Source organism: Anoplopoma fimbria, chromosome 17 (assembly GCF_027596085.1).
Source record: "Anoplopoma fimbria isolate UVic2021 breed Golden Eagle Sablefish chromosome 17, Afim_UVic_2022, whole genome shotgun sequence".
Taxonomy (NCBI): Eukaryota; Metazoa; Chordata; class Actinopteri; order Perciformes; family Anoplopomatidae; genus Anoplopoma; species Anoplopoma fimbria.
This window is the reverse complement of record NC_072465.1, coordinates 26,488,941-26,501,880: the sequence shown is the minus strand read 5'-3', so window position 1 is coordinate 26,501,880 and position 12,940 is coordinate 26,488,941. Positions and strand designations below refer to the sequence as shown.

Sequence of the window (12,940 nt, the reverse complement as noted above, 5' to 3'; positions counted from 1 at the left end):
TTTTTAGCGTAGACACAGTTATGGTACTTAACAGTTTCAAGGTTTCCCATGGATTGAAGAGGTGTGATGGGTCGCACTGCCTAAAACAGCTGCTGAACCTGAACACAAATGAATCAGTCTTAGATTTTCTGGAAACTGTTTGATTCCTGCAATAGTTTGCATACTGTTTTTAAAGATTTTCATGCCTGACAAAGGTAAAATTATAGTGAAAAAGCACACTTGTGGCGGCCATTGTTTAAAAGTTTAAAATATCTACATTGGGCCTGAAAAAGGTTTATTGCTCAAAACCTTTTTAGTAAAGAAAAGGAACAAACAATCCTCCTGTGTGCTAATAATTATGATTATGCTCTTTCATATGTACGTTAAGTTGGTTAACAAATTATTAGAAAGTGCGAGTATGAAACACGTTTTTTTTTTTTATAAAGTCAAATACAAAGCATCTGATAAAGAGTCTCACAGCAGTTGTTTCAAAGCATTCCCTGAATATGTTAAAGCTGCAGTAATCTAGCAGCAGAAAGACATAAAAGACAGCTGACAGCAATTCTGAGATTATATAACTGTCATGGCTAATATTTTAGCCAGCAGTTGCGTATTTAAATCTCCAGCAGACGTCAAAACGATAAATTAAAAGTGGCTTCAAAGATCTTCTTCCAGGGTTTGTCGGAATGAGCGATCGCATATACATTACGAAGTAGTTTGATTCAATTTGATCTATTTCAATATAAAACTTCCTATGAAATGTGGACGATAAGAATGGGAAAGATTCAATGGGACAGTTCATGCTTGCGTCCAAAAAACATAAAGCCACCAGCCAAGACAGTCGCATTATATGGCAGGCTGAAAACTCACCTCTTCAAGAAGCACTACCCTGAGCCTTCCTCGTTGCACTTATTGTATTCGTATTAGTTTATTGCACTTATCCCATTACTACCTAAGTGTAAACCATGTGACATAAATACTGCCGTTTGCTGAAACCTGTGTTTATCATATTACATTACATTACATTACAGTCATTTAGCAGATGTTTTTATCCAAAGCGACTTACAGGAAGTAATACATAGGTATTCAAGAGAACTACTAGTCACCAGAAGTCATAAGTGCATCTCCTTTCTTAAACAAGCATCTAAAAGCATAAACCAGAGCAAAAGTATAGTGCAGAGGCAAATTACTACGAAAACAATAAGTGCAACAGACTAATACGAATACAATAAGTGCAACAAACTACTACGAATAGGATAAGTGCAGTAAACGAATACGAATACAATAAGTGCAGCGAACTGATAGTTGTTTTAATGTTTTATTTTTGGGGTTTTAAAGGAACCTCTGACTTTGTTGTGTCTGCCTGAATCCTTTTATCCAGGACAATTGTAAAATGTGTCCATAAGCATTACACGTAAAATACATAATTCACCAGAATTCAGTTTCTCTTGCCAGTTTCCTTTTTGTTTTCATTCATAATTATGTATCTCTTTCTGTGTCTTGGGGTGAGATAAAGCATGTTGTGGTTTCTTTTATTCTCGCACACAGTTTTGTAAGTATGGCCTTTTTTTATACATTTTTTAATTCGTATAAGCAACCATAAACTGCATGGGAAACCCCAAAAACGCTTTCTGTTCCCATGGGTTGTTTTAAATGTGGTTTGATGCTCGTGTTAGGGAACGTACTGTGTGACCTTTGTTTTGTACACGATCACTGTGTGCCGTTGTGCTTCTTCCCCAGTGGCTACGAGTTTGACTACGACTACTACAGAGAAGACTTCTATGACAGGTAAGAGAAAGGATGGTACTTGGGGTTCTTCCAGCATTCTTCTCCCATTCAGTGCCAGCAGGGCTGCAGTCAGGGTTTCAACACATGGACTCGTGGCTCTGGTGTTAATAGCTATCAGCAGGAGGTTAATCTCAGAGGCCTGTAGCAGAATGTTGTTTGGAGTTCCAATGTGAGCCATCAAGCTATAACAATGGAGCAAATGTGGCGCTGAAGCACTTTTTTTCTCTTCCATCTTGACCAGGGTGGGGAAGATGTAGGGCTTATCTTTAGCAATAACCAAACATGATTGATCTGATGTTAGAAAGTCTTAGAATTCAGGTTGGAGGAAGGAATAAAAAGAAAAACTAGGGATGCTCATTGACCAAACATAACAGGTAAATCCCAAATATGATGAATTGTGGAAAGACGAGCCTTGTGTGTTTGTCTGGGCAAAGTTAAAAGTCGACATTCCGTGTATTAATACGGCTTTACCTCGCTGTGCAGCCAGGCACCTGCAGATCTTCATCAGATGGCTGCTCCTGACTGTTCCACTTCTCCCTGCAGTATTTCAAACTAATCCCCTGTCAAAAAATGCAGGAAATGACCGATGACTTGTTCCGCCATTTGCATAAGCAGTAGGTTAAAACCGTATTTTTATCTGGGAATGTCGTTTCAGTCATCAAGTTCGTCATACTGCAAACATATGAATATTGCAATACTTTTGTCAGTGGGCCATAAGCTCAATCACCATATTGTTAACTCATTTGCCGATGGATAGTGACTCAGAAGACGTTGCTTTAAATGAAAATCTTGGACTTTATTACTTTAATAAACAATCCACCCACGCGCCAAACCCCCACTACCGATCTGTTTGCTGCTCTGTAAAACCATTCATGTGGTTTAAAGAAAGAACAGAAGGAGGAAGAAGTTTAAGAAAATAGATGAATGGTTATTTTAGGAAACCCTGTGGAGTTGGCTTTTAGTCGCATAGAATTTGAATGGTGCACCAACTACTGTGTGTGTGTGTGTGTGTGTGTGTGTGTGTGTGTGTGTGTGTGTGTGTGTGTGTGTGTGTGTGTGTGTGTGTGTGTGTGTGTGTGTGTGTGTGTGTGTGTATGCCCGCTTGAGGGCTTTGTCACTTGGACATAAGCATGTTGTTTTGGGGCCTTTTTGCTGAAACAGCTGATGCTGTCATTTTCTTGGGGTGATAGTTTCTAAATTTGGCCTCGATAGAAAAATAGTTTTATCCACAATCAACTAGAAAGTAGAAGTATTCCTGGCATGATCTGGAAAACCACCAAGAATTGCAAATCACTTACAACGACCTGATGATATCGCAGCGCAAACACAAACATAAAGTTTTGCAGCTGAGTGCAATTTGCCTTTTTTTTGTGCCTGATGAAATAATTCCTTTGAGAGAACATAGTGGGCAGAAAGAAGAAAATAAAATGACATCTTTAGACCACGAGCTACAGGTCCTGACTGCCAAGGCACAGAGGCAATCCTCAGTACTTCAGGCAAGGAATTGGCACATGACAGATAGAAACCGTATATGGCATTTAATACCCCGGTCTGTCAGACAGTTACCACCAACTCTCTGAAGACGGTCTCAATTTCACTGTAACTGTGTGTGGCTATTTGCACTGATCTTTGTGAATTGGCAGCTTTTGCAGTGAGGCTCATTTGGCGTAAAAAAGGGGCGAATTTTACGCCAAATGTCTGCACATTACCTTCTTTAAATACGTGAAAACCAGAGCACAGGAGCCCAGAGACGTCTTATTTGCTTGGAAGTGCAGTCGAGGGTGCATTTCAATCTTTGTTTTTGTCTTATTTGTACATTCTTAGCAGCCAAAAAAGCTGCGCTATCCTTTTGTGAATTTGCCCCCTCAATGTACATAATTTAATTATCAAACAAAAAACAACTGATTTAAATGGCATCCAACAATAGTCAGACCCGTTCCGAAATGCAAACAATCCAAAACACAGTCAAACTGGACAGACACAAACAGAGAGAGAACTACAACGCTGGCAGCAGGGCGTTTCTTCACGGAAACACATGACCAGGGGATTATCTGCTTTACGGGGGATTTTTTGCATCTGCATCTCGAGCCAATCTGAGAAACATCTGGTCAAATTCAATCCATTTACGTTGACCTCTGCTGCCATGTCACAGTGTGGGAACTATTAATGTTCAGCCAAGACCAGGTGAACGTAATCATCAAAGCAAACACTGTTGTGAGGGTATAAAAAAAACAAAAATGCATCTGTATGCCCCTTGTGTAAAGTGAAACAAATCCTTGGAATACCTTCATGTGCTGTACATCTCCACTGATTTTCATGAGAGTTCAGGGCTTTGAAACTGAATTTTTACTTTGGTAGCACACAAAAATGCATGTGTGCCAATAGCAGAGGCTTTTTTCTGTTTTTGAAAAGTGTGTATACTGAGCAGGACAGAAAGTAGAGATGTCCAGCTGAGATGAATCAGCGACGATTTATCAAGATGATCCCAGACATCAAAACCAACACATGCCTCCGATCTCAGTATGGGATTTAAAAATGTTCCCCTGGGGAAAAAAACACAGGGTTATTCAGCGTCATTGTATGCAGAGGTTTTGAAACTGTTTAGGTGCCGAGGTTTCGTGTTTCACAAAAGACAGCAGCAACTCACCCAAAAGCTCTTCTGACTGATCCCGACTCCTGTCAAAACACATCAAGCGTTGTCTGACTGAAATAAAGCAGACTAATACAGTGAAGAAGGGTAATCAAGGTTTCTTCATCTCCCTGGGAGAGGAAGAGCTGTGTCTGTTAATTCTCTGAATTATACCTCACAAACATCACATTGCCAGTAAGAGGGTTCAGCCAGAGAGTTGAACCCTCTTGGGAACACATGGCCAGAACTATCTCCACCGTGCAGTGTCGGCGCCAAGGAAAGGTCTGGCTCCAAACGTGATCTATCTGCTGTAGGGCAAAAAAAAAAAAAAAAAAAAAAAAAGGCTCTTGCTTGTTTGTATTACTTTAGACCAATCGTGATCATCTTGGGAAGCCTTAAGCCCAGGATGCACCGACTGTAATAGAAAGCAGAAGAGGAGGAGAACGCGAGCTAAGATAAGCTGCCAATAGGAGACATGATATGAGTGAGACTGTTGATATGGCTTGTCCTCTGCACCTATCATGGCGCTTCCCTGTCCTGGGATGCTTCTGCTAAACACAGATCAGATTTCTGTCCCCGTAGTCGCCTTTGCTCACCTTGTCTCTGCAGAGGTTGTGAACCCTTTGAAGCTTTTGGCCGCACCTCGGACCGCAAACCGCAAACCGCCTGGCTCCAACCAGGTCGGCCTTAGTAAATGCTTTATCACTGACAAATAAGACATTTATTCTGAACTACTTACTTGGATTTTTTTGTTGCGTGACTAAAACCTGGCTGAAGGACATTTAGGTTGGCTCTTTTTCAGAAGTCTTACCATTGGATTGTACAATATTTCATTCCAAAAGGATTACAGGACCAGTAGGGTAGGGCGACTGTTTGAAAGAGAAGATTTAACTGTTAACCCCCAATCTGCTTATGTTGACGTTCATTAACACAAGCAGATTTGTTGAAGTGGAGGAATTTAAAAACACCACCACTTTTTTTTCAAAGAGATTGCGGTTTTTATTGTGCACATCTCACCCCCTTTCCACAATCCATCAGTCACTGTCCGTTGCTCTGCTGCTTTAAAACATTTTGAACCTATGTCACTTTCTCTTTTAAAGGAAATCATAAGTCATGTGTAACTTTCAGTTTGTCGCACAGATGTTGTTGTCCCTCTTAGCTTTTCAAAGACCGACTCTGGAGTTTCTGCAATTCTTATGCTTTTTGATCTCTCTCTGCTGCTTTCAGCGCAGTTGACCAAAATACCCTCATCTTTATTTAGGTGACCCCCCCTGACACTGTCAAACCAAAATTCCCCACTTGTGCACACGAAAACATCAAGAAAGCATAATGGGCTCAAGCTGTTAGAGCTAACACAGAGCCCGCCATGTCACTATCTGCACTCCCTTAATAAATATTATTAGTTTTTGGAAAAAGATGAAAAAGAGTTTATGCACCAGAGCCAGAGAGTTGTCAGGCCCTGAGTCAGTGCTGAATATTACACGGCAATTGAGGGGTGGGACTTAGCAAAGGTTAGATTTTCAACAAGATAAGGATCAAACAGACGAGGCAACCAAGGAGTAGTTTCATGGCCAAACAGCGGAATGATCTGAAATAATCAAGTCATGTGACCACAATTTACCTAATTATGTCTTTTACTGCTGAAGACCATTCTAAAAGCAAACATACTCTTTAACAAGTAGAAGTGAAGACAGCTGCAAACCAGGCCTGTCAGTGCATCAGCAGGGATTTATGGCCAAAAGCATGTGAACACCCCGAACCAACCATACCATCCAAAACTATGGGCATTAATCTTCTGTAACAGCACTCTTCCAGGAAGGCTCGAGACAAGATTTTTTTAACTTTTCTGCAGAACTGTGCTCCCATTCAGCCGTCAGATCATTGGTTGGACAGCCGAGATGATGTCACTTAGGCGAGGGGAAGTAAATTGCTATCAGAACGAAGCTAACGCAACTCATAATGCAGTACAGACTAACTTATTACACAGCATCGTTGGCTGTCTAACAGTCTGGCTCACTGTCGTCGTTCCAGTTCATCAAAAGGTGTTGGATGGAGTTTAGGACAGGGACCCAGTCAAGTTTTTCTATGCCAAAATTCCTCAGAGGCCTTACCCGAAATGTTGCCACAAAATTGGAAGCACATCATGTCTACAATATAATTTCATGCCTAAGCATCAAGTGTTCACTTCATGTTATACTAAGGGACATGACAAATTCATGAAAAACAGACCCTGGACAAAAGTATACAGACGGGGGACCACGTTTAGTATTTGAAAGCAAATAGTAAATTTGATGACTTTATGTACCGTAGGTCTAATGTTTAATTGTCTAATTATTTTCTGCCATTCAAGCATTACATTGTTAAATTGTTTTTGTAAATTACATTTGATTTAATATTCGATCAATACATTTCTTTTCAGATTTTCAGAGTCTTAGTGGTAGCAGGCTGGACAATGTATGAAATCACTCTCCCTATCAAAATGTTCAGCTTCTCTTTGGCAATTCCAAGATGGCTCCAGGCCAGACAGGTTATCATAGACTATAAAATATCAACGTAGTCTCCACAACATTACCCATAGATTTCTGAAGAGCTGTTGGGAAGCTGAAAAGTTGGTGGCTCCGGCAATCCCCATCATGACGGAGACGAGGTCGAAATCCCAATCAATCCAAAAAAAGAGCAAAGAGGTGGTATGTTGGTAGAGCCCAACAGAGGAGGCATCTAGCGGTGGGCAACCTGAGACCTGTCACTCAAAGGGGGCTGGCCCTTAATTGCCACCTAAGGGCGATTGGCATGCTCAGAATTAGGGCGGGTCGTCTTTCAAGTAGAAGATCGGTTTGATCCACTGATCCTCCAGTCAATGCGTCCTTCTGATGGACACATTGTGTCCGCTTCCCCGTTGGCTTAGTTTTTCAGCACTAAGCCAACGGTTACAGCATGTGGGATATATAAGCCCCTACAGAGAATTCTGGTGCTACCTTGGGGTCCCTCGCTTGTTTGACGTACCTGGATTACCTCCACCGGGTGGGCATCCTAATCAAGACTTTGCTACTCGGCCCTCCTCCCACCCTGTGAAAGAAACGAAATAGAACAGGATTCAACACGGTGATCTCCTGGCCACAAGCTGGCTTAATTAACCTTTATATATCCATCCCACCAAATCAGCCCCTATACCAGACTTTGAGGAATCCTGCTGAGCTTTACTGGACAAACATCTGTCTTAACAGATGTTCAAACATGCTGAACAGCTTGGTTGCAGACCTCAGGACTGATTTACACCCATCACTGTGATCTGGCATTCTCACTCACTCCCATTTTTAGCCCATGAATGTAATGGTATCTATACAAGAAGTTTTTCTTTCTTTTCTTCCTTATTTCTGGCTTTCTTTCTTTCCAACTTATCCTTTCATTTCTGTCATCCCTTCTTCGTGTTTCTTTAGGTCTTTTTCTTCATCGTCAACTACTTTATTTTGTATTCTAAACATCAAAAGCAGCCTGAACCAGTCCTAAAATTCTACCATTTAAGGGTAAAGGCCACTTGGTCTTTGGACATATGTTCAAGGGCACACAGACCAAATACCAGGGCAGCAAGGCCATCAAATAAAATTTTGATTTGAAGTCCACAAGAGATTTCTTAATTTTCACAGAATAATTTATTATTATTTTTTACTTATTTGGCTGCCCAATTTTTTTGACTTGCAGATTTAGTTTTTTGGTCATAAACTTCCGCAATAAGTAGGCTATGTGAGTTGGCTTCATAGTTAATTTGCTTCCCTTTTGTCTGTTTTAATTGTGTTCATTGTTCTTTCATACTTTTATATGTCGCTCGCCAACAGACAAAGTTAACAGACTTAAAAGTCCAGTCAAAGATTTGTGGTAGTGTTTTATTGTTCAAAATGCATTCATCCTTGTAATTATTTTGTAAAATATCTTTTCTCATTCCATTACATAATGATGCTTTGTCAAACCCCTTGACGTCACTTTCTTACATTCTCTGTTAGAAAGTGAATTCAAGTAGTAGCAGTAAATTCATGATTATCATTGTGAATTAAAATAAAAACACTTTTTTTTAGGTTCAGGCGACAAACAACTTAGTTAGGTTTAGTAAAAACATCAAGGTTGGGATTCAACTAAATAAACTTAGTAAAACAGTACATATGTACGGAAAACAGGACACAAACATCACAATCATAACTTCTTAATAACTCAATAGCACTTTGAGACACAAAAACCCATCATCTGGTTGAAAGTCCTGCGTTAGTTTGACTTGATATTGACTTGATGTTCTTTGGCCCAATAAGAATTCCTTAACAAAAGAAAGAAAAGATACTGCTGAAAAAAACCTACCTACAGAAAGTGGTGGAGTAGGAAACAGCAAAATCAGATGAAGCAGTACTGATGGCCGCGGGGCATATCATTCTTTGAGGGGTGTAAGGCCATACTGAGGGGGCACGACAGCCATGAAGAATCAAAGTTTATTAGTCTCCTGAAGTATGATATGTACTGTAAATCTTGGAATTAAAAACCTTGTCTGCTCTGATTATTTGCTCCTTGCTATAGAATAGTTTTGTCAAAATAGTGAAATTAAATTGCCACGTACTTCTTTCCCTCTCTCTCTTCCCTCTATCCCTGTGGAGACACATAACCATCTGGACCGTTGACAGTGATTAAAAAAAAAAAAAAAAAAAAGTTACTACTTGTCCCAAATGGTTAAAACATAGCCTGCATTGGAACATATCTCATAGAGTTTGAAGTAGGCAAGCCAAAGGGAGGTCAGTATTGTCAAAATCATTCAGTTAAATCTTCATATTCCTCACAGATCTACCAAACTATGGTCAACTTTCATGACCCGAGTTGAAATCACAACTTATTAAATGTTTGAGTGTTTTTTATCAACTATGACCAAACTTGTAATCTAATCAGGGGTTCAGAGCAGTTCCTTGTGTGCCCACCAACAATACCGAGGCCGACAAATTGAGTAAGACATAGTGTTTGGATTACATTGTCAAGATGGAAAGTTATTGTTTTAACGTGGACAGTTTAATCAGGTTATTTGTACCCGATGCACCTTCTTGCAAAATAAGCAAACCAGTTTTTTCAAAGTTTCTCTCGTTGAACATGCAGTAAACAAGCAGGTATGCAGATCGGTTTCGTGTGCAGATCATTACGAGACAAAAACATCATCATAAACATATTGTTTCACACGGGGGAATGAACTGCAGTCTCCTGGATGAAAGGTCGCTGTTTGTTGGAAACATCCTAATCCACTCACATGGTAAGGGATTTAGTGTTCTTTATATGACCTTGTTCAAGAGTACATGGATAACATCAGAAACATTTTGTAGGATATCTAAGATTTATTTTGCTGGACAGAAATGTTTCCAAGTTTATGACATTATAAATATTCATGCCTCCATTGTCTGCTCTATTCATTTCTAATAGAGGAGGGTTCCTGCTTGAGCCAATCCAATCGAACTCTGCGAGAAGTTGGGTACAACCTGGCCCAACCTGTTGCCCAATTTATGACATTATCAATATACAGGAGGGCACCATGATATATCGTTTCAGAATCAAAGTTACAATGTGCGTATGAGTGCTACTCAAATGTCTCAAATCCCGCAGTTTGACCAGTGCTCCTGGGCTTCAAACTAAGAAACTCTACGTATCTAGGGTCACTTTTGTCAGGGATGGCGTGTCAATATAAGCTCATTACATGCGTAGTGTCTTTCCAAATAATTCACAGGAAATAAACGAGACCATCAGCATGATGATTGGCAATTTCTATGAGTTTTTCTTAGTACTTGTCATCTGTGTCAGCGGGTCGGATTCCACGCAAAATCACCAGAAAAAGTGGGGCCTTTCGCCTGCAGTGATTCCCACACTTCTACATCAAAAAACCTAAATTTCACAATAATGATTAACTTTCACATAACTGTTTATCCTCCTGGAAAAGGGACTGTTTTGCTGCACACCAGATTGAAACATAACGTGCTGGATTTTTTCCACAAAGTTGTGTCATGCTTTGGTTAAATACAGCCGAGGGAAACACTCAAAATAAAGACAGATTTTCAGTTTTTTTCAATATCCAATACCGCAGATTTTGTGTGAGCCAGATGACCTTAATGTTGGCCATTAAACACTTAAAAGCAGGGACTGTGTGGGTGTTGTTGATTTAACTGCAGCTGTGAGCAGCAATGAGGTCAAAAATCTGACATCTTGTTTTGTTACCTAAAAGTGTTTTGACAATATGAGTTTATGGCCAACTATGTAGAGAATGGAATTTATTTTTTATTGTTTTCTCATGAAGTTGGCTCAACTTAGAAATGAAAGGTCACCTGCTGCCCTAAAACAAGAAACACAACGTGAAGATAAGTTGTATAACAACTCATTATTCTACATTATCCAAGAATTCAACTATATTCATATCAGTGCAATTGCCAGTTAATTGGACTGATGTTTGAAATTTGTTTATACTTAGATTAAGTCCTTATCTTGAATAATAATGGCAAGTTTGCCAGTTTCAGATTCAGAACTATGTTACACAAACTTAAACATTAGATTTTGGTACAGTCATGAAATAATGTAGGTATTAACTTATTGCAAATAAAATTAAAAATAAATGTAATTGTAATCCAACAGTTCTGTTTAGTTTAATTACAGTTACTCATAAAACTGAAGGTGATCACAAAGGGGTTCCATCAGAATACATCATTGTCATCGGCAAAAAGTAGAACGTCATTGATTAACAAGTTCTTTGAAACTGCTCCTTAATTACTCTTGAGCTTCATGTGTCCCCTTTTTAGGAACAAATGCACATAGGTCTTTAACATCTGAGTAGTTAGAACAATATTTACTCATTTGTTGAGCATATGCTGAACATTACCCAAGAAGTTAACACATCTGTAATATTTCTGCCTCTGATCAATGCTCACAGAGAATATTGTCAAAGGTTTCCTCCAAATACAATTTTAGTTTTTGTTAATGTTAATGTAATTCTTGACCAACATTCAACTTTTTTTTTAAGAACAATACTGTGTCATGTTTCTACATCTGATTTGTTTTTCAGCAATAGTTTAACATTAATACATTTAGTCAGAATCGTCACAAAGTAATATAAGATGTACTTATTATAAAACCAAGTCCACACATTCCTACTTCTATATATTTTTCAACAATTCTTGGCTTTTGCTTCACATGGTCTGTTGGATCAGTGTTGAGCAACTAAGGTGTCCTCCAAAGGGTGGAGAGGTCCATATATGTCTTTGCCAGCATTCAAACTTTTTTTTCGGAATGGGTCTATATAGTTTTTCACCTTAGATTTTATTTTTCAACATGTGGTCCACACATTACTTTCTCCAGGGAAACAATGTTCAAAACTGCAGAATAATCCTCTGAGCCTTGAGATATGCAGTCAGCAGTCTGTGAGCAATACCATAAAAAGTTAGTTTCTAAGTCGGTGCATTCTAGCTGAGCATTGATCTGGTTTTATCTTCAAGATGATCCTGATGATCCTCTGCAGTACACAGTAGGGTGGGCGATCTTCATCCCAAGTCAAATCCTCTTATCTTCACCCTGTGAGATTGCCAATACCCTGTGGGATTGAAAGGAACAAATATAGTCTATTATCATTATTATTATTATTATTTATTATTAATATAAACTAGCATCCCCCTGATTTCCTCCACAAAAAGCCAAGGAAAGATTTTTTTCCATTTTGGATTATTGCAATGGCAAATATGGCAGATAAACATTTATGATACTTAACGTTAAAAAGGCTATAAACAGAGTACATCATGGTCACATGATTTGACATCACCACCGCTAAGCTAAAGTGACAAGTTGATGAAATTGAATAGTCTCATTTAGCCACTTGTTAGCAAGCTGCTTTTTTCAGGCATCTAACAAAAGACACATTCAAAAAAATCCATTGACTTTGAGACCTGGGACGCGGGACTCATTTCCCGGTTTTAGGATAGGTTTAGGTTTAGGACACAAAACCAACAACAATGCTATTCTTGTGGTTGAAAGTCCTGTTTGTGCTTTCCGAGATAAGAAAAGGTTCTCCGACATTGTGACAACATTGACATGGGATACATTTACTTCAGTCTGACTTAAAATGAAAACCAGTGAACCCAGTATCGCCGTTATCTTATTTATGTGTAAAGATATTTTCTTACATCACAAATCTTGATTATCTCAGAAGTATCCTCTGTAAAGATACGCACAAAACCAAAGCTGTTCTTCCACTCTGGTTTGTGTTCTATGCACAACTAAGAGAAAAGTAAGTGAATGCAAAACTTAAACTGTATTAGAAGTTGCAGTTGCACAGCTGGTGTTAACGGTTATCTGAAACAGACAGAAACGGCCGAGTGAAGGGGTGATGAGAGAGAGAGATAAAAAGAGATAAAAAGAGCAGCGGAGAGCAGTGGGGTAGCACGTACAGATGAAAATGATTATGACGTATGGAAAAAGTGGGTTTTGTGGCCCTGACGAGGCCGAGCCTCTCTTGAGACAAAACCAGAACTATTTACATTTTTAGCTACATCT

At 39.2% G+C, this 12,940-nt stretch overlaps 1 protein-coding gene across 1 annotated transcript in view; it reads left to right on the top strand.

Moving 5' to 3' along the window:
* The window catches only part of raly (RALY heterogeneous nuclear ribonucleoprotein), a 51,138-nt gene that overhangs the window by 7,590 nt on the left and 30,608 nt on the right, over window positions 1–12,940 (top strand). Inside the window, exon 3 of the mRNA XM_054617483.1 lies at window positions 1,720–1,767. Coding sequence (XP_054473458.1) covers window positions 1,720–1,767 — 48 coding nt within the window. The remainder of the gene's footprint in view (window positions 1–1,719; window positions 1,768–12,940) is intronic.